Source organism: Rousettus aegyptiacus, unplaced genomic scaffold (assembly GCF_014176215.1).
Source record: "Rousettus aegyptiacus isolate mRouAeg1 unplaced genomic scaffold, mRouAeg1.p scaffold_m13_p_3, whole genome shotgun sequence".
NCBI classification, from domain to species: domain Eukaryota; kingdom Metazoa; phylum Chordata; class Mammalia; order Chiroptera; family Pteropodidae; genus Rousettus; species Rousettus aegyptiacus.
This window is the reverse complement of record NW_023416306.1, coordinates 34,748,530-34,770,518: the sequence shown is the minus strand read 5'-3', so window position 1 is coordinate 34,770,518 and position 21,989 is coordinate 34,748,530. Positions and strand designations below refer to the sequence as shown.

At 41.1% G+C, this 21,989-nt stretch overlaps 2 protein-coding genes across 4 annotated transcripts in view; one reads left to right on the top strand and one right to left on the bottom strand.

Annotated features, from left to right (window-relative positions):
- Nucleotides 1–5,630, bottom strand: part of FRMD3 (FERM domain containing 3) — a 274,804-nt gene extending 269,174 nt beyond the window's left edge. Inside the window, exon 1 of the mRNA XM_036218191.1 lies at nt 5,544–5,630. The gene's annotated coding sequence lies outside the window, so the exon portion shown is untranslated. The remainder of the gene's footprint in view (nt 1–5,543) is intronic.
- IDNK (IDNK gluconokinase) lies at nt 5,079–16,609 on the top strand. Of its 3 annotated transcripts, none has more exons than XM_016130243.2 (5): nt 5,079–5,187; nt 7,128–7,158; nt 7,439–7,525; nt 15,082–15,125; nt 15,881–16,609. In XM_016130243.2, the coding sequence occupies exons 1-5, from the start codon at nt 5,138–5,140 to the stop codon at nt 16,224–16,226; spliced, it is 558 nt and encodes a 185-aa protein (XP_015985729.1). In that variant the 5' UTR covers nt 5,079–5,137; the 3' UTR covers nt 16,227–16,609. The 3 variants fall into 3 exon arrangements, with proteins under 3 accessions (XP_015985729.1, XP_015985730.1, XP_015985731.1); XM_016130244.2 differs by having other exon boundaries at nt 5,092–5,187; nt 7,443–7,525; XM_016130245.2 differs by lacking the exon at nt 7,128–7,158 and having other exon boundaries at nt 5,097–5,187.
- The last annotated feature ends 5,380 nt before the right edge of the window (nt 16,610–21,989 follow it).

Sequence of the window (21,989 nt, the reverse complement as noted above, 5' to 3'; positions counted from 1 at the left end):
GCGATTCTGGTTGGGTTAGCATCTGAATGCAGTCACCGATGAGCTCTGTCCATCATTACTGTACAATCCAATACTATCTGACAGAGCCCTCTGCACTTGCTGTCATTTTGATGATTTATCATTGTGAATTTGTGTTCTCTAATTTCATAGAAGTCAAATCTCAGGAAATAAGCCAACAAAATATTAACCTGTAACCTAAGCTTTTTCGAGTTTTTCATACAGATGCCTTGTGAAAGATATCAAACAATATTATCTTTCCCATCTATATGCTACCATTATTTTATCAATTTTTAAAGATCCAGGTTTACTTTTATTATTTAAATATTTACAAAAAAAATATACGATTTTTAAATAAATGAAAATTTTTGGTCCATGTGTTTCTTAAATACCCATTAGAGAACCTACACAGAGAAAAAGAGTGGAAAAACATGACTTAGGGGTTCGCAAACTATTCCTACAGAACACTCGTTTTTCCAGGAGATGGACCAACTAAAATCATACATTGGCAATTCACATTCTACCAACCCACAGAATTAAAATAAATGTATGGACCTAATTTTCTCAAGAAAATTAGGTCCATATATTTATTCCTCCCATGCATTTTCTTACTTTTTTTTTTGATGCACACCAATCTTATCTATAAAGGAGCATCATCTGTAAACGATTAAAATAATAAACTGATAATAAAAAAGTTACTAAATCGTTTAATTACGTATTTTTTCTAACATTTTTCTGCTGACCAAGTGATCCCTAGTTGACATGACAGAAATAAATATCAAAATATTTTAGCATGTTACATAGAAAGTGCCATGACTTCTAGTTACACTTGAAAAAAATTTTTTCAGAAATTACAGTAGGTAAAAGTCTTAAACTTTTCCAGGGCTAAACTACTATAAAGTAATAAAAGACAAGTTAGAAAAAATATATTACAAACAAATACACCAAGAGGCTTTTACAGTAAGAGAAAGAGAACAAGCTATAGAAAATGGAGAAAGGATTAAACACACATTACCCAGAAGAGGAGCTACAAATACACAAGTCTCCTGCAAGTCTCCAGGGATTCCTGGGACAGGACACAGTGAACAATACAGAATAATGACTATGGCTCATTAGACTATTCCCAGCTAGTGGTAAACATCTGCCCTGCCCATTCAATACTTTTTCACTCTGACTCTGTGCCCGTCCAGCAGTCTTCTGATTAATTATTTGTTTTCTCAGGCTTTGGGAACTTGAGTGGGATGAGTTGAATTGTAAATCGTGAATGCATGAATAGCTCTGGGACCTATACATTGGTCTCATATTAAAAGAAATTAACACATGAGGGAATTAGGAGATGTTAAAGGGTACAAACTTACAACTAGCAGATAAATTAATCCTGGAAATCTAATGTACAGAGATTATAGACAACAATCCTGGATTATAAACTTCACAGTTGCTAAGAGACTAGGTCTTAATTGTTCCCACCACACACACAAAAAAAATAATAAAACAGAAATGATAATTATGTGACATGATAGAAGTGGTAGCTAACACTATAGTGGTCATCATATTGCAATATATGTGTATCAAATCAACACAGTGTACGTGTTGAATTTATACAATGTTTTATGTCTATATATCTCGATAAAAAAGAAACTAAGACTTTGTAACAGAAATTTACAGATAGCAAAATACCTTCCCATTTGTTACTTATTATGAGTTTGCTTCTTCTCCAGGCACAATCAACCCTGGATAGACTGATAGAGATTAATTTTATGCACTTGCAGAGCCAGGAATCAGACCTTTTACTGTGAAGATTCCATGAGGAATGTGAACACTACTGGATATGCTCCGAATCTCATACAGGCGCAGAGAAAAACAAGCTGACAGAATGGACTTGAGAGGGTCAAGGTGAGAAATGATAATGCTTTCTGCTTGCAACTTTCTCTGACCAACTCATCTAACAAACAGGTTCCACTAGGGGTCAGGCTTTACTTAAAATTCATGCCAGTTCCTGCCAACAAGGTAACAGAGATAGGCTCCCTTCTCTTTCACTCTCTCCTTTCCCTCACTTCCTTTCTTCACTATTCCTTTTATCCTTTCCAGTAGTTCATTCAATAGATGTATTTGGAGCAACTGTTATATACCAGATAAAGCACCAGATACTAAGGATACAGATACGATTCCCACAGTCAAGAAGACAGTGGAGAAGACAGACTTTAATAAAGTAAATTGTGGGGAAAAGAATTACAAACCCCATAGTCTTTAATTTAGCCTTGGTTAGAAAATATAATTAGAACAGAAGCTAATGGCCTCAGCCAGCAGCTAACTCAAAAGAGTAGTTCTCTAAAGGAGATCCACAGAACCCTGGGGTCCCTTGGGAGCTTGATAGCTTCTTCCCAAGACTTTTCTGATGCAATTGAAGGTGGTATTACAAAGGCGATTTAAAATATATATATTGTGTAATGAAGTGTGTCAATATCTGGCTGATTTGCACCACTGACCCAATACTTTCCAAACAGTGCATGATGTTATAAAATTATTGCGTGTAAAAGGTCTATTCAAAGTACAAGACAAATGAAGGGAATTTAATGTAAATACAAAGAATTCATTGGTATGGTTTCAGATTGGACACTGCAACTAGACTTTAAGAAACCACCACGTACCGAGTTTGATATATCATAGAAGAATATGGACAACTCACTTTAAAGGCTTTTAAATTAGCACAACCTACATAGCAAAAGCGGTCATAAGAGGAAAGTTCATATCATTATAGGCCTATCTCCAAAAACAAAAACAAGTCCAAATAAACAACCTAACACTTCATCTTAAAAAACTAGAAAAGGAAGAACAAGTGAGGCCTAAAGTCAGCAGAAGGAAAGAAATCATCAAAATTAGAGCAGAAATAAGTAAAATTGGAAACAATACAAAACAAACAAACAAAAAGATAGAAAAAATAAACATAACAAAGAGCTGGTTCTTTGAGAAGGTTAACAAAATTGACAACCCCCTGGCTAGACTCACTAAAGAAAAAAGAGAAAGGACACAAATAAACAAAATCAGGGATGAAAGAAGAGAAATTACGACTCATATCGCAGAAATACAAAGGATCATACAAGAATATTATGAAAAAGCATATAACACCAAATTTAATAACCTAGAAGAAATGGACAAGTACTTAGAAAAATATAAACTTCCTAGACTGAATCAAGAACCAGAAAATCTAAACAAACTGAACAGCAGTATGGAAATTGAAACAATCATCAAAACCCTACCAAAAAATAAAAGTCCAGGGCCAGACGGTTTCACTAGTGAATTCTACCAAACATTCCAAGAAGACTAGAACCAGCAGGTGGCACTCTTTAGAAGCAAAAAAAAAAAAAAAAAAAAAAAGTGAAATTCAGTTCGTTAGGAGCACCTGATTTCTGCTGTCCTGGAAACACGGGAGGATTATTTTACTGAGCAAAAGTGCTGGATGTCCTTCCTTCGCCCCAGCAGATATGCTCTCCACCCTTTTCTTCCTGCTCTGTATCCAGGAGATTAGCATGCATGGGCCCACTCAACAGACTGCCTAGGTCTCTACCTTCCAGTTGGGTTTGGCTAGTCACCAGCAGGAGATCAGAGGGCAAGAGAGGAGAAGAAGATTCTTCCTCTATTCTCCTGATTCTCTCCATGTCTGGTCAACAAGGGGCGTCTGTCTCTCTTCCTAAGAAATCTCTATCCGTACAGCTTGTTTGTTCTCTCTCTGTCCCCCATACTCCCTCACACCCAAACGTACACCATAACAGCTCCCTCCCATTGCCCCTTCACACCTCCCATCAGTTCCTGGGACTAAGACACTGCCCCTTGTTGCTTTAACTGATCTCACCTGCATCTCTATAAATAGTCCTTTTGTTAAACCCTTTGCAAATGATGCAACTTGAGTGTGCTGTCCCTGCCACCAACCACCTTGATGAGCACAGCAAATTTGAGGCCTTTGGACAGATCTTGAGTGGGGAAATCTGAATAGAAAAACTAGACTTTCTGCTAATCATTCTGATTTGAACATTGAAAGGAAACAAAACTTATGATTATTGTTTTTTAATTTTATTTTTTGCCAGAGCCAGTAAAGCAGAGCACAAGTTACAGCATTTGCTTACATATCTATCCCTTACCCGCCTGGGAGCAGACCTGGAGGGTAAGATTCATCTTTGGAATCCTGCTGCTAGTAGATGTTCAAGAAATGGTCATCTGCCATAACTGAACTATATAAGACCTTAGACAAGTCACCTCCTCTCTGCAGGTCTCAATTTCTTTATCTGCACAACCCTACCCAGGAACACTGAAGTCTCGCTTACTTAGGCTAAGTAGGAAAAACAAAGTCAGTGCAGGGGAAACTGAATATTCATTAGATAAATGCTTTATGTCAGCTTTACTGTTTTTGAGGACACCAGGTAATGTGAATATAGGTAACTAAGGTGGGCAGAATGATGTTGGAAGTGCTTTCAATAGAATGTTTTAAATGACACATAATCAACACGTTGTTTTAAAGCAAATGGGCCCCTCGAAGAAGTGCTTCTTCCCCTTGGGTAATTTACCTGAGAACAGGAGCTGGTTTAAATAGCACAGCCATACAGCCACGACATGTGCCACTATGGTTCATTCTATAATTGACACCAAAAGATGTCCGCCTCCTATTATTGTGACGAATTGTCAGGTTACAAAACACTACCTTCAGCATGATCCCAATTTCATAAAATACTCATCTCCATCGATCTACACGAGAGGGGGGGGATCATTTTAGGAACGGACGCTTATTGCCGTATGGTGTGGGAAAGTGTGGATTTATTGTCCGCTTGTTCTTTTTGTAATAACATTTTAAATAAATAAAAGTTATTTCCATTTGTGGAGGAGGAGCAGAGGCGTGTGCCCTATGAGGGCGAGGCTCCCCTGCAGCGCACAGGGGCCCAAGGGAGGTGGAGGGACTCGGGGCCGGCTTCCCTCTTCCCCCCGCCCCCCGAGGCTCCGCTTTCCGCCGCAACCGGCAAGAGGCGGGGCTGGCACAGGGCGCGCAGGGCACAGGGCGCGCAGGGCACAGGGTGGGTGGGGACAGGGCGGCGCGTACGGCGCCCGTACAGCTCTGCTCTGCGCGGCCGGGAGGCGGGAGGACCCAGGGGCCATGGCGGCGCCGGGCGCGCTGCTGGTCATGGGCGTGAGCGGCTCGGGGAAGTAGGTCGCGGGCGTCCGGGGTGCGGGGGGCGCCCGGGGGGCGCGGGATGGTGCAGGCCAGCCCGGTTCTTGTTCCGGGCCCGCAGCCACAGGAAGGCCCAGGGGAGCTCTGGTTCCTCTTTGCAAACAAGGAAACTGGGGCCCGGGGCCCTGCCCCCTCTGCCCACCCACAGCCCGCTCCCCCGGGGGCACCGTGCGAGACCCCGGGTTTCCAGCTGCGCACGGAGAGTCCCAGCGAATGCGCTCTGTAAAGGGCCCACCCGCACCCGCAGGGGCTGCGCGGTCGCGATGCCCCTGTTTGGGGGCCTGTGGTCAGAACAAGGGGTGCGGGGGCAGAAGACCAGGCGCCCACTGACCTTTGTCGGGCTGGGCAGAGCGGCAGCTTCCTCCTGCGAGGCCCTGGCCTTTTTGATTGGGTTTTTGGAACGTGAATTTATTCTTCCTGGTTGATTGTCTCCCCCGTTCTTGGATCAGTGTTTTATCAGCTAACGCTGGAAGGGGTCAGTTACTACGGAGGGAGGCCCCTGAGGGCTTGTGCGGAAGCGGGAACGCTGGCTGCCACAAAGCCTCTGGCCAACTTGGGGGCCGGGGACGCTAGTCTTTGGCTTCCTGATTTAACCAAATCTAACCGTGCCCTTTATCAGAAAGACAGCTGCTACTGCGGCGTTCCACCAGAGGTAAAAGACGGAATTTAACTAAAATATCATAACCTTCAAAGACCTTTAGTATTCTGAACCGCAGGAGCTGCCTATGTGGTCAGACTCTTTCTTGCTCCAGGTGGGTAGATTTAGCTTTCCAAAATTATTGTGGCGTTTTTAGCCTCAAATCTTAGGAAATTAAAATAATTGGGGGAATCTTAAATAAATAAATCATGGAGTCAAATTCCTTACCTGTTGTATGAGTTGAAAAAGTTGGAGACTGTAAGGCAGCTTTTCTGGTGATAGGTAATGGGGTGAGTGAGGTGCAACGAGAGCCCCGAGTCTGGGTTCCACCGGTGCCGGTTGCGAGCTTGGCCTGTATGTACCCTTCTCTGCCTTGGATTAGACCAGGGGGTTCTGAACCAGATGATTTATATGGTTATAATTATGGTTATGATATTCATGCGTTCAGTAAATATTTATTGAGCTCAATCCTTACTCTATGTCACTGATCTAATGACCAGAACACATCAAATCCCTGGCCCTCGGAGTTTACATTTCCGTAAGGGAGACAGACAGTAAGTGAACAGACACATGCATAATGTGCCAGGTGGTGGTAGGTGCTCTAGGGAAAAACAAGGGTAAGTGGAACAAAGTGCCAGGCGGAAAGCAAAGCTCAGGCAGGCTCCTCGAGGGAGTGATACTTGAGCAAGACTAAGAAGCAGCGAGGGAATAAACCACGTGGATAGCAGGAGAAAAGGCGTTATAGGGAATAAAGAGCGCAAAGGCTCTGAGGCTTGGTTTCTTTGTGGACCAGCAGGGAAGCCATTGGGTCTGAGTGATGGGAGTTGAGGTCAGAGACACAGTGCAGGTGGAGAGAAGTGGTCATGTGCTGGAGGTATCTTGCAGGTAGAGCCCAAAAGATGTGTTGATAGACTAGACGTAGTTTATAAAGGGGAGAGAGAGGAGTCGAGGATGATTTCAAGATTTGTTTGATCACTTTATTAATTCAGCATTTTTCTCAAAAAACAAACATCTATAGAACAGGGACAAAAAAGCCTTCAGAATAAACTAGACTAGTTCAGTGAGATATAAAACATTGATTTTGAGGGAAAAAATAGTGGTAACTAGATAATTATTTAAGTTCCTGGAGAAAACTAAAGTTATGCTCTTGAGTCCTAGATGGAGGACATCACTCACACTACTTAAATATCATGTGGTAGGTTACTGATGTTTTAATACTGGCAGGGCAGGATGGAGACTGGGAAGGGGCAGTCATTTGCACATGTGTCCTCTCCACAGATCGACCGTGGGCGCTCTGCTGGCATCCCAGGTAACCTGTTCTAATGCCTCCCACCTACGTGTCCTTCTGGCCTTTAGTGGTCTGTGAAACTCACCACAGGCACCTCCACCGGTCTTTCTCCTTGGTGACTACAAATAGTGATGAATGAAGAAACGCCACATAGCCCCATGTGTGGAGGGACCATGAAGTGGCATTCCAGACCTCCTCCCACCTGCACCTGGGGAATTGTCCTTGGGCTGCTAGTGGCAAAGAGGGTGGAAAGGTAGGCAGCACTGCCTACCACATATGCCCTTTCACTTTGTTCTTAAAGCTAGGATGGAAATTCTACGATGCGGATGACTACCACCCAGAGGAAAATCGAATAAAGATGGGAAAAGGGATTCCGCTGAATGACCAGGTAGGTACATTTGTTGTCTGTTTCTAACACAAATGTCCCAGCTGGGTGACGCTGGTTGAAAGCTCTGCAGTGGTTAGTGCAGTAGAGTCCCCGAGTCATGAGATAACTCACGGACAGTGCTCCACAAGCCAGGCACACAGTAGGGCCTCCACGTATGTTAACCTTGGCCCTGAACTTCTCAACTCAGCATCAGAAGTGATGCCGCCACCCCCTGCCCTAACGGGTACAGGGTCTGCCAGAACACTTTGTTGAAGAATTTTAATCTACAGGAATTAATCCCTGAGAGGGCCTCATAGTGGGGAAGTTCATCTTCTCTTCCTAGGTCCTATTAGCCTGCCAGCATTATCAGACTCTGGCATCTACCCCCAAGCCAGAGTGATCTTTGTAAATTCAAATCTGGCCCTTTGGAAGTTTCCCACCAATCTCACTCCACCCTCTTACATGCCACGCCCCCCATCCCTATCGCCCTGGAGCTATCGTGGCCCCTTTCAGTCCCTCCTACTGCCCTGCTCCTCCCCAGGGCCTTTGCATCTGCTGGTCCCATTGCCTGGAATGTGCTCCCTTCCCCTCATCACTGAGTTAACTCTGCTCTTCCTTCACATCTCAGCTCCTATGCCACTTCTTCAAGGAAGCTCTCCTTGACTTAAGTAAAACCTCCTGTAATAAACTCTCATAGCACATATCCCTTATTGCCCATGTCCCAGTTGCAACTTGGCATTTGACAGTATGAGAATTTGATTAATATTTATCTCTGCAACTAGATTTTACTGCCAAAGTACAGGGACTATGGCCATTTCTGTTAACCATTGTCTATCCCCAGGGCCTGACACACAGTAAATGTCAGAGAGAATATTTATGAGTGAATGAATGAGAGAAGGACTGAATGATTAGCACCTTGTTCCTGTATGCTCCATCATGAGACCAGTTCCTAGATAGAGGGTCTCTCTCAAGCCAGAGTTACAAACAGTGGATTCGTTGGCTTAACTAGCTGCAGCCCAGGAGACACTGTGAGGGTAGGTCAAGGTCCAACTCCACAGAGCAACTGTAAGCAGGAACCCCAGCCAGACCCACATGCCAAGTGGGTCCAAAGGGCAGGAACAGAATGAAACTGGCCAGAGCCCAGCATTGTGGTTTTCACTTTCCGTGACCTCGGTTCATACCCAGTTGTGACCCCACTATCTTACTCTCTTTCCTTTTTCCTGCCTTGAAGGACTTGAGTCACTAAACCATTAGTAAGTCTAAACTAGAGCATTCTAAGGGTATAGTTCCTTGTTTTAGGGAGTCCATATTGAGTATGCAATGATTCAACCTTTGAACCATCGAAATGAAGTTTGCAACATTTGACTTTAGAAAACAGGAGTGAACCATAAAAGAGATACAGAGTAATAATTTAAACATACTACCGATATTGCACTAGAGCTGATAGACATAATGAAGATAACCAGGTTCCGCCAGTAAGCTTGGGTTAGTCTCTCTGTGCCTCATTTTCCTCCACTGAAGTAGGGATGGTACCATTTCATTTGGTTCTTGGAAGGATTAAATGAGATAATACAAAAATATGCAGAGAAGTACCCAAAACTTTCAATAAATATCACATTATTGTTGCTAATATCATATCTATATAGATATGTATATGTAACATTTCTATAGTGCATAAAATGTAACTGTGCCAGTATTTACTGTTTGGTGAGTTGCAAATCAGAGTTAAGTTAAAGAACAAAGCAAAGCAACACAAATGGATAGATTTTAAAATGGCATTTAAACATTCTTTCTCTATTCACAAGTGAGCCTTGTTAAGTGGGCAGTATGGATGAGGGGTAGGGGAAGTAGGTTTGAGAAGAATAATTTATTGGAAAGAAGACAAGGTTATCAGTTACTGGAAGAAACATAACAAGTTCCTAAATATATCCAGGAGAAATTGTGTAAGTTAGCCAAACCTGAGGGAGATGCAGAACAGGGAGAGGAAGGCGTAGAATGGCAGATGGGTGACATTATTGACAAAGGCCTAACCAGTCTAAGAGAGAAGGTATGGGTCATCACTGGGCTGGCACTGATGCCCTTCCTGGTCACCCTGGCAACCAGCCCTGCCCCTTGTGATATGGCAATGAAAATCAAGTACGAGTACGAGGCAGAGGCAGGGGTTGTGCCTGGGCAAGAGTCTTGGGAGGGTTTGGTGCTCAGAGGGCTGAGGTGTAAAAAGAAAGGACCTGAGGTAAATATGTCAGGGCTCCTTGAGGCTATTTCAATGTACATTAATTACAATTAAACAACATGTAAACTCCAGTTCCTGGGTTGCAGTGCCACATTTTAAGTGTTCAACAGCCACAGGAGAAAGCTCTATTGGATGGCACTGGTCTACAAAGATATGCTTTTAGTGTGATGATGATAATGATAATAAAGAATTTCCAGTTCCAGTCAAGATGGCAGGGCTAGAGAATGCCACCAGAATGGCACTCTAGAGTCTCGGTATACCATCTCTACTCCACCTAGTCTTGGATTATGCCCTTCCCTCTGACTCGCAGGCACTGCTGCAGGTAAAACCCTCTTTATCCTTCAAGATTTCTTCTAAAGCCTCTCCCCCTACTGTGTTATTATAGCCTGTCTTAGTATATGTCTTATAGCCCTTATCACTGCCCTGGGGATAATTTAGTTGATCATCTACCCATCAGCCTCTTCCATCAGGTTGTGGCCCATTTGAGGACAGGAACAACACCATTCATATTTCTATCCCCAGTACATGATATGGTGCTTTGCACCTATTAAGTATTCTTTGAGGAATTAAATCCCAGTGCGTACCAAGTTCATCAATTAAAGCTCTTTTAAAAATTCAAAGTTGGAAATAAAGAGTTTATTTCAACTATTAAATCAGTCAAAAAATGTTTAGAGTCTACTCTTTTATTTAAATCTCAAAGCAGCTCAATGAATTAAATATGATTCCCCATTTTACAGATGAACAAAGGCACAGAGAAATTAGGCAACTTGAGCAAAGCCACACTATGAAGGGAGCCTCTCTAACCTCAGAGACTCTGCTTTTCCTAATAGTAGGTTAAAGGTCCTAATAACCCACAGAACAAATACGTCACAAGAAGTGAATCGGTTAGTTAAATGGAATGAGAAAGTCGTGAAAACGAGGTGAGGATGAGAGCCGGAAGGAGAGGTGAGGCCCTCAGGAAGCACATCCATCATAGGGGGCCTAAGCCTTAAACAGTATTTGAGGTGAGTGATGCTGTGGCCTCACTTTACACATACTCAGTCTGAGAATTCTGGTTTCCACTTGGGAGCCTAGGTAGCCTCTGGAGCTGCTTTGGGAAAACCCTTCTCCTTGTGGCCCCATGTGATTCTCCAAGATAGGAACCCAATCATTTAATTATGACTCAGTACTTGGAAACTTCAGGAATAAAGGTCAAAGTGCTTCTCTTATCTCCAACTTTCTCTCATTGCGTTTTGTGATCAGTGGACCCAGACCTTATAGATACACGGTGATTAGATTGGTCCAGCATACATTCTGACTGAGCAAATGTCTGAAAGCATCTATTTATTAACTATAGTTTCATAGCTTGTGAGGAATTTTATTATGACTGAAACAATGTGTTTTTTCTTGACTAATGCATATATTGAGGCACTATTAAAACAATTTTTTTTAAAAAGCATGGATTCAAAGTAAAGGTTCATCTCCTTGTATACAGGATGGAAAGCTCATTCATTCCCCGGATGTGGTTCCATAGTGTAGCAGTTAGCACAATTGCTTTACACACAGAACTCCTCAGTTCACACCCCAGTGGAGCCATAGTCCCTGGTTTATGGACATGCCACCCTGGATAAGCCCAATGTCTAATCTCAGAAGCTAAGCAGGGTCAGGCCTGGTTAGTACTTGGATGGGAGACCACCTAGGAAGACCAGGTGCTGTAGGCATAAATAATAATAAGAAGAAGAAAAAGAAAGTTCATTTCCCAAACATTTTTTTGTTTTTAATTTGTTTCATTCTTATAAAATATTTCAGGCATGTAGAAAGTGTAATAAATAATATAGTCAACACCCAGCTAAATGAAACAACATTTATTTCCTAAGCCATAAAATAACACAGAGATTGATCTCCACTTCTAAAGCACAAATAAAGACATTTGTGCAGAGAGAGATGAGGCTGTAAGCTCTTATGAAGCATGGAGCTAGACCTGAGTGTCTTGCATAAATCTTGAAAGCTATCTTTGAGGATTATAAATATTTCCACTCGCTGTATTCAAGAAGCAGCAAAGAATGGCTGTTTCCCCTGGACCATATGCGGAAAAAAAGTCATTCTTGAGAACCAAAGACCTTGCTATACCCAATTCACATTATATGGAAGAGACCAAGTTGGAAATATGAAACTGGTCTAGAATTGCTGAAACTACTATGGAAATGTTTCCAACTCAGCATTCCCACAAGCAAAGAAAAGCTGAAGGTGAATTTACAAGCAGAAATGACAAACCGTACAAGGAAATGAACCGCTATGCAGGAGAATCAGAAGCAGCACAAATGGAAGAAGTCACACTCCTAACAGACATAATAGAATCAAATAGAAGACAAGAACAGGAAAAATTTTTAAAGAATGAAATATTTGAAATGAAACAATCAGCAGATGAATTAAACAATAAACTAGACATAGCCGAAGAACTAGTGGATTAGAAGGTAGATGGGAGAATATTACCCAGAATGCAGAAGAGTGCTTAGAGAATTAGAAAATGTTCAAGAAAAATTAAGCAACTGGTACAATAGAATAAGCTTCACATACAGCTAAAATGAATCCAAGAAGTAAAATGTAAGTGGGGGAGAGGCAATATTCACAGAGACAGTAATTAACAATTTTACTGGGCATGATTCCTCAGACTGAATATGCAAAGTGAGTCTTGAACCCGATAAACAGTACAAGTGCAAAGCATCAAATATAAAGAAGTTTTTCCTACCTAAAGCTATTAAAGAGAAAATAGAATAAAGGATTGCCCAATATACTAAGACTTCTCTACAACAATAGAGGCCCAAAAACAGTAAAACAGGTATTCAACTTGAGGAGAAACAACTGTCAACCAAGAATGCTCTAACTAAAATCTTAAGAGTAAGAGCAAAATAAACACATTTTCTGACATACACAAAGACGGAAGAGAGAACCGTTAACTTCTCTAGTGGGAGAATTTAAAACATTTCTTCAAAACATATAAACAAGACAAAAAAATTATTAAGGTTATAGAATATTTAAACAACAAATATATAGACTTGACATGAGCATTAATAAAAAATAAAGAACATCCATTTCAAATACATTTGGAGCATTATAAAAATTGACCATGTACTAGATTACATAGTACTAGTGCCACAGGCACAATTTGCTACAAATTCCAAAACAATATACCCATCACAATTTTTACCATAGTGAAAAAGAATTAGGAATCAATAATAAAAATTCTCATAAATTACTAAAATGGTTGGAAACTGTATAAATAAGTAAAATTAAAAATAAAAATTAACATTCATATAATTTGGGAGCTAAAAATCATAACAGAAATTATAAAATGTTTATAAATGTAGAACAAAAAAGTGATATCGACCGAAATTTATGGGATGCAGTTGAAACATTACTTAGGAGGGAGTTATAGTTTCTGGATGCATTTCTGGAAAAATAGTAAGAATGGAAAGTAATGAGCTAAGCGTTCAAGTAGGAAAAAAATGCCAATAAACTGAAAGGAAGAATGTAATAGGAATGCTGAAATTAATGGACTATATAACAAATTATGTAGGTGATGAGCAAAACTAATTGACAAAATAAAAATAGACAAATCTCTGATAAGACTGATCAAGAAGTACAAAAAGCACAATTAAGATTAAGAATGAAAAGAGGGCTGTGAACAATCTGATGTCAGTAAACTTGAAGAGAGATAAAATTGGACAATTACACAGAAAAATGTAAATGACTGTGGGAAAATGGGTTTGGATGGCAGGGACCTGATGGCAGAGACAGTGTTCAGGGACACAATTCAGCCTGCTTTTTCCCCCACAAATAAAAATGACCTTACGGATGCTGCATTTGGCTTAAGAATCAGGAGGGTCCAGAGATCTGTCTACACACGTAGTCTCCTCCTGCTATCTCAGATGTTGTAGTTACCTAAACTGAATCAAGAAGACCTAAATATAACAATGTTCATTTGAAAAACTGAATCAGTAATCTGAGATCTCCCCTCAAAAAAGCCCCAAGCCCAGACGGTTGGCTTAAACAATAAGATATTTATTTCTCACAGTTCCGGAGGTTGGCAGTCCAAGGTCAGGATGTCAGCATGGTCAGATTCTTGGTGAGGGCCCTCATACTGGCTTGCAGATGGCTGTCTTTTTACTGTATCTTCACCTGGGTGAGGTAGACTGAGAAGTTGACAGTTCTCCCTTCTATCTTTGTGTATGTCAGAAAACATCTTCACTTTACTGTTACAGTTAAGATTTTAGTTGCTAAGTGAATTCTTGGTTGATGGCTGTTTTTCCTCAACAGTTTGAATACTAGGAGAGAGTGTACACTAGCTTCTTTGTCTCTTTTTATAAGGTCACTAATCCCATCAAGATGACCCCACCTCTTATGACTTGATCTAAACCTAATTATCTCCAAATAACATCACATTGGGGAAAAGGGAGTTAGGGCTTCGACATATGAATTTTGGGGGAGATAAACATATACTCCATAACAAAAATATATGGTATACAATGTACAAAAATAGAAGAGGGAAAGCTATTCTACTCATTTTATGAGGCTAGTATAACTCTGATACCAAAATTTAATGTGGACTGTACAAGAAAAAAATGCAGGTCAGTCTCAATTATGTAAATGCAAAAATCCTAAGTAAAATGGTAGTAATCAAAAATGTAAAAGAAAGGACATTTAAAAATGCATCATGTTTCTGGAGAACTCATCAAAATAGTAAAGGATGGGGGCATACGTGGGGATATGGCTGGGACATAAAACAAGACTGAGTTGAAAAGTGTTGAGGCTGTGTTATAAGTACATAGACTTATTTTGTACTATTTTGTCTTCTTGTGTATATGTTTAAACTTTTCATGATAAAAACTTTAAACAAATGCATTATGGCCAATCAGTATTACCCCCAGGAAGAAAGAGAGAACATGTCTCAGGAAGATTTTATGCTTGTGAAACATTGCAGTATCCTATGTTAACTTGTCTTTGGGAAAATGTAAATTTCTTACAATGCTGTTCATCTGAAGGGAGTTTTGATTTTGAAGGATTTGAAGAATAAGACCAGGAGACAGCTGACATATGGGTTTCTATGAATACCTCCTTGAATTTCAGACCAGAGGCACTAAAAAATCATGCAATACAATAAAAAAGACCCTGATGTCTGAACCAGGAAAATGTTTCTGTGCTTAACTGCCCAGTGACTTGACTCGTCAGCCTTGTATGTGACCTGCTTCTCAAAACCACGAAGCTCTCTCTCTGGACCTTAATTAACACTGATGAACATGATTAACTGTGTTCCTGTACCAACAAACAATACCTGGAAGTCACTTTGTGTCTGCTTTCATTTCAGGACAGGATTCCATGGCTCTGCAACTTGCATGACATCCTACTAAGGTAGGAGCATCCGGCCTTGGCATAAGCCAGTGAGTAGAGAAGACCCATCAGAAAGTACGGGGGGAATAAAATACACTTGTGAAATCAACTGATCGATGATAAAGGATCCCAGAAATGGAATTCATTTCTATCAAACAACCAACAATGATTTTAACCAGCTAGAGACATGTAGTTTAGTCGGGTTCTGGAGACAAAGCTAGAGAGCTCCACAGTTACTAACTGGGAATCCCGGTCAGCCACTTGGCTTCCATCATCTGAAAACAGGAATAAATGTAGTTCCAGTCATAGATTATTGTGCGGAATTAGCTCAATAAAGCATGAGTGGCACTTAGAACAACATCGATGCACAGTAGGTGCACAAAAAAAATGATAACACTGTGCCTGAGCCATATCCTACATCTACAGGAGCTGAGCCAACACTTACCGAGCACTTGCTATATACCAGGCACCTTGAGAACCCTCCCTTACCACAGTTCTAAGGGCAGATCCTCTGAGTAGCCCCATTTAACAGACGGTGAACTAATGGTCATGGAGGCGCGCACCTTGCCCAAGATGGTTCAATTCACTAGTGGAAGGGCTGTACCTCGAAGCCAGGACTGCCTGACGCTTGACGGCCATTTTGTAACACCTTCCATTAGCAAAACCATAGGACTGGACTCAGCCTGGAATTGATACCAAGTATTTTAAATGTCTTCATTCTTTAGCACCTCTTCCTCCTCCTGCCAACCACTCCCCCTTTTTTTTTTTTTTAACAGAGAAGTAGCCTCGGGACAGCATGTGGTTCTAGCCTGTTCGGCTCTGAAAAAAATGTACAGAGACATCTTAATACGAGGAAAAGATGGTGTACCTCGAAAGTGTGATGAGCCGGGGAAGGATGAAAAGCTGGCTGAGGTGAAGCTCCTTGTGGTCCATCTGAGTGGGTCATTTGAGGTCATCTCTGGACGCTTACTCAAAAGAAAAGGACATTTTATGCCCCCTGAGTTATTGCAGTCCCAGTTAGATATTCTGGAGCCCCCGTCAGCTCCAGAAATTTTCATTCAAATCAGTGTGACCAAAACTCTTTCAGAGATCATTGCTACCATTATGAAAGCTCTAAAATGAAATGTAAGTCATTTCATCCCAGTGGTCCAGAACAGAATTAGGCATAAATTTCTATCCTATCCCAAACCTGGTTCCAGCATCCTTGCTGATACTGTATTCTAAATTCCAGTTAAGGCGATCATAATGTGTTGATACATGCTTGTTTGGGTGTATTTTTAGGTATTTGTGATATTCTTGTCATCATGCTCTGACACATTTGGAGAAGAGAGGGAACTCTGAAAGCAAAGCTTCAACTGAAATTTAAATTCATGTGATCCAATCAAATGACCAGAAGATATTATATGATCTATGCTGAAATCATTACCTTATTTAGAATATTCTTAATCATGCTGTATTCAGACAAATAAATGAAACTTAGCTATCTCTTTGGCATCCCTTGGAAACTAGTCTCGTACGTATAAACATGTCCTATATTGACCACTCACCAGCAAGTCATTTCACACCATACACCTCCTAATCCTCTGTCCTTAGGTCATTTCAAGATAAGTAAATAAAAAGCATATATAGTTCATGGATATAAAAAACTGTAAAGACGAAACTTGAGTGAATGAAGTGTAGGACTTGCTGATCCAGTCTGCCCATCCCCATTTTTCAGAGACCCGTGTGAGACCAGGCTGGTGTCAGTGCACTTGCCTTCCTGCTGTAAAACCCACCAGTGATGGACACCAGGCATGCAAGGAAGAAACTGACCAGAGCTGCTGTGGCCAAGACGTGAAAGGAAACCTTCCAATGGGCAGCAGTGTGCTAGTGGCAGTTGGGCTGGGCGAGGCTGTGCAGGAGGTTGGAGGTGCTGGTATGTTGCTGGCACACAGATTACTGGGTACCAGCTAGGTTAGCTGCAATCTGGCCATCATGGGCTGGGTTTGAGCCTGTCCCCCATCAGGCTCCAGGAAGATGCCTCCTTCTCTATCCTAACCGGGGCCACAGGACCCAGCCGCTCTGCAGGGCCACTGGTTGGCTCTGGCCAGAAAGTGCATTTTCTTTCACAAAGGCATGCAGTTTTGTGCCAGGAACTACAAATAGAATATCAGTGTGGGGTGCCGGTGGGATTAAAAGGAGCCTTCTGGGTGGACAGATCTTGCCTAAGAGAATCTGGAGACCTGGATTTTCTTCTCTGCTAGACTATTTGGGGCACCTCCTGCCCGACCTCAGTATATATCAACTCTCATATTTAGGGTCCAATCAACATACTCCAACTGGATGACAGTCACCCCTAGTCATAGAGAAAGGACTCAATCAGTCCACTGTCCTCAGTGAGTCTATCCTAGGTACTGTGACACTCTGGAAGGTTTGAGGACCTGTAACACAAAGCCTTGGCTCTTAGTGGTCTTAAGTTGGGGGTGGAAAAATAGGGCATCTCATATTCTCTGGCACAGGCTAGTGTTCTAAGTGAAGGTAGTTCTTCCCCAAAAGAATTAGTTTTCAAATATCCCACTGGATATTCATTTAGGACCAAATGAAAACACTTTATAATAAGAAGAGCACAGAATCTACCCCTATTTTACATACAAAAATTTTTTGCAGTTTTATTATCCACTGAAATTTCCAAGACTGCAGTAAAGGGACAATTGTATTCCATTTTATTTTTAACTTTACCAAGAGTTGCTTACTATTTCAGAAAAATCACGGTGTACCTACAGCCTGCATTTATAATTCTTCACTGATCTGATGGGCACAAGCACCCACCTGCTCCATCGTGTTCATCTAGCGTAGCCATGTCCAAGCATTACATATTGAAACCCATTAATTTATTACAAGTTACTTTTTTTTTTGTACTTTAGAGTTAAGGCATCATATTTACTATTTGCTTAAGTAAGGTTTATTAGCAATTGGCTTCATTTCAAGATGGTAAAGGAGGCATCAGAAAATAGTTGTTTAAAAAAAAAAAAAAGGCAGTATTGAGTCTGGTGGGATTGAGTACTGCTCCCATGTTCCCAAGCATGGCCATAGGGAGGCCAACATGCAAGTCAGTAATGCCCTCTGGTGGCCCAGGGGGACACAGCAAGCCCAAACTGCTCCCAGTCCTGAGAACCCCTCCAACAGCCAAGGGTCATCTCCCTCCCTGGGTGAAGGGCAGTGGAATGCTGCTCCCTGCCCAGCCCTGACCACAGCCAGGCCCAGACTCTATAGAGAAGGAGGAGCAGGCACTATTTGCAATGGATCAAAAATAGATGCCGATGAAAGATTTCCTCAACCCTGCAAATACCACTTACCACCCCCTCTGGCAGAACAACTCTCCACCTCGCCCCCTTCCACTCCCCACCATTAGAAGAAATTTGGATTAAACATTTTCTTCTTCTATAAAATGGAGACACTGCCTCCATACAGTTGTGAGAGATGATATACATGCAAAGTACTAACTGCTCAATAAAAGTAATTAGCTCTTATCATACTTGTTATCCCCTGGAGTCTGAGGAAGTGTGGACGCAGGACAAAAACTCCCACTCCTGTTTTTCTGACTGGGGGTGGGAGGAGCTTATGAATCCCTTCTAAGTATGTGAATCTTAAGTCTATGGGCTCTAATAGAACTTCCTAACCCATGCCAGAGTTTCTTTCCATCCCTCCCAACCCTTGACCAGGCCAAATCAGATACTTATACATCAATGTTATAGCAGCATTTTTTGCAATATCCGAATGATGGAAGTATTCATCAACAGATGAATAAAATGCAGCATATCCATACAATGGGATATTATTCAGCCCTCAAAAATAATAAAGTACTGATTCACGTGCTGTAACATAAACCTTTAACACATGCTAAGTGAAAGAAGCCAGAAAGAAAAGGTCGCATACTACATTCTATTCATATAAAATATCCAGAATTCATAAATTCAGAATCAGAGACTGAGGTTAGGGGGGGAATGGTCAATGAGTGCTTAATGGCTACAGTGTTTCAGGGTGGTAAAAAAAGTCAGGAGGATTATGTCATACCTCTGAATTATATGCTTTAAAATGATTATAATAGTAAATTGTTACATCTATACTACCATAATTTTTAGCAATGAAAAAACCCATAGGCCTTCCCCAGAAGAGCCCAACCTATCTCACTAACGTTATTACCATATGCCAGGACAGCAGGCTAGCATGCATGCTACACTTGGAAGAGACTCCCATAGAAAAAAGGGCTCAATCAGATGTACCTCGTTCCTTGTACAGTACTTAGCAAGCAGTTAAGTCACTACTCTTTCAGAAAATAAGGTGAATGCTGGAGAAGAAAAATATGCTCCTCAAACATTTTCCCTTTCTGGGATCATAGTGCGTGATGAATTAAAACCGTCACAAATTCACAAATTCTTTGACATTCTACCCATCAAGCAGTGGGATCTATGATTCTTAAAGTTGGGCAAGGTAAAACTGCCTGACCATTAGAATACAGGAGAAACGAAATGATACTGGGCCAGTTGGGGGCCCAAACCATAAAAAACAGCCTTTTTTTTTTTTTTTTTTTTTTTTTAAACACTTGCTCCTAAACCTACCCACCAGGTTGCGAAAAAGCACAAGTAGCATTGTGGAAAAGCCCATGTGAGAGGAACTAAGACCCAGATAACAGCCAGGTAAATAAGACCTTTGGAAAGTAAATTCTCCAGACTCAGTCAAGTTGCCCAGCAGAAATCACATCCAGCCCTGCCAAAATTGCTCACTTATGAACAAATGATTTTGTTCTAAGCCACCAAGGTCTGTGTGTGTGTGTGTGTGTGTGTGTGTGTGTGCGCGCGCGCGCGCGTGCGTGTTTTGGGGAGGGGAGTGGGGGGAGTTTGTTATGAAACATTAGATAACTATTAACAGTGGAAAGTAGACTGGAGACCATGTCTGAAGAGCTGTAAAAAAAAAAGTCTAGCTTGAATACACAGCAACAACTTTATTCCCCATTAAAGAATTAGGTCCACATTCAGCTTTGTCTTTTGAAGGGAACTATACTGGTAGCTCCTCTATGTGCCTAGCTCTGTTCTAAGCAGGGAGAGGTCAAGACAGACTGGGTGGTGGATCTGGGACAGGTTACATAATTACTAGGGAGCCTGAAATACAAACGTTAACATGTACAAATTGGAATTATAATCTGAGGGTGTGCTTTATCACACTGTCCGAGCTCTTGCAATCTCAACGTTGATCTATTTAATCTAACTGAAGCAAGGACATTGGTATGGGGGTACTGTTCCTCCACTTCTCAAAGGGCTGACCACAAAAAGTAGTCTGGATAAGCTGGGAAGGTACCACTCCTACCAACAATGCAAGGCAGCTCTAGGTGCATTGGAGATCCTGCTCCTTAGCCTATGTCCTTACTTTTGGCTCAAATAAACTTACAGAAATTCTCAAAAAAAAAGGAAGGGGGTACAGCTCTAAGGGAAACAATGAACAGAGAAACCTCCCTCACACTTCAGTTCATATAACAGAGGTGTATGCTTATTTATCTACATATTTATTTATTAAACCTATTCTGGAGATCATTCCAATTTTTAGTATATGTGCTGCTAAAGCAAACACTATTTTGGGGATCGAAAGCCAGCAATAGCTCTTTTTTGGTAGAAAACAATTCCTTCATACCCTCCTCCTAAATCAAGTCCCCCCCACTTTTTTGTTATCCATTTATTTTTAATACAAAAAATAGTTCCTCCAATAAGTGATATCACACATTGAAGTCATGACTCATTCTCTCACCTCTCCATCACATACAACTGCTTGAACCCTGGTGAGAACCACTCATGACTCTCCCAGCACACGCTCCACGGATGGTGTCAGCAGCCAAACGAGTCTGCCGGAGACATGCACGTTTCTCTCCACACACACACACACAGGCTCATTCTCATTAGAATATAAACACGCTATAGTACTCACCATCTTAAAAGAATATAAAAGGCAAATTTCTTCTACACCACCACCACTCCCCTCACCAGTTACTGCCCCCGTTTCTCTGATTTTACTTCAAAACTCTTTCTCTTAAAATCACCTTGATCTACTGTAACCAGAATTTTACACACATCATTTTATAAAACCCCTACCACACCCATGAAGGTCCTTCTTTTTTCTAAATATTCAATCTATACGGAGCATCTGAAGTAACAGCATTTAACATAGTTCATTTACCATCTTTCTCCTTGTGAAAAAGTTTCTTCACTTACTTTCAAGACCTCTCAAATTTTCACTTTACTACCTGCCTGTTGGTTTGTTTCCTCTAACCTACCTCAACTGCAAGTTAGAGTATACCAGGGCTCAATCTTCCCAAAGTGTGTTTATCAATTCTAAAATTCATTTAATCAGGATTTCTCAAACTTGGCACTATTAAGTTTTTAAAAAATATTTTTGCACTATTTTTTTTAATCTATGCATTTTTTTTTTTTAATTTCATCCACTCCTACGCCCACCTCCCCTTTGGCAACCATCTGCCTTGCCTGTTCCCTAGATCAATGGGTCTGTTTTATTCATTTCTTCAGATTCCACATGTAAGTGAAATCACATGGTATTTGTCTTATTTCACTTAGCAAAATATCCTTTAGGTCCAACCATATTGTTGCAAATGGCAACATTTCATTTTTTTTTTTATTGCTCAGTAACATTCCATTTTATATGTACACATCTTCTTTACCCAATCATCTATCATGGACACCTAGGTTGCTTCTGTATCTTGGCTACTGTAAATAATGTTGCAATGAACATAGGAGTGCATGTACCTTTCTGAATTAGTGTTTTTCTTTGGATAAATGCCAGAAGTGGTATTACTGGGTCCTATGACAGCTCTAGTTTTAATTTCTTGAAGAATATCCATAC

Excerpts from the sequence above, each read along its gene's own strand:
- IDNK (XM_016130243.2), top strand. The coding sequence starts at position 5,138 with ATGGCGGCGCCGGGCGCGCTGCTGGTCATGGGCGTGAGCGGCTCGGGG. Across the intron at positions 7,159-7,438 it reads GCGCTCTGCTGGCATCCCAG|CTAGGATGGAAATTCTACGA; the intron begins GTAACCTGTTCT and ends TTGTTCTTAAAG. Across the intron at positions 15,126-15,880 it reads TTGCATGACATCCTACTAAG|AGAAGTAGCCTCGGGACAGC; the intron begins GTAGGAGCATCC and ends TTTTTTTAACAG.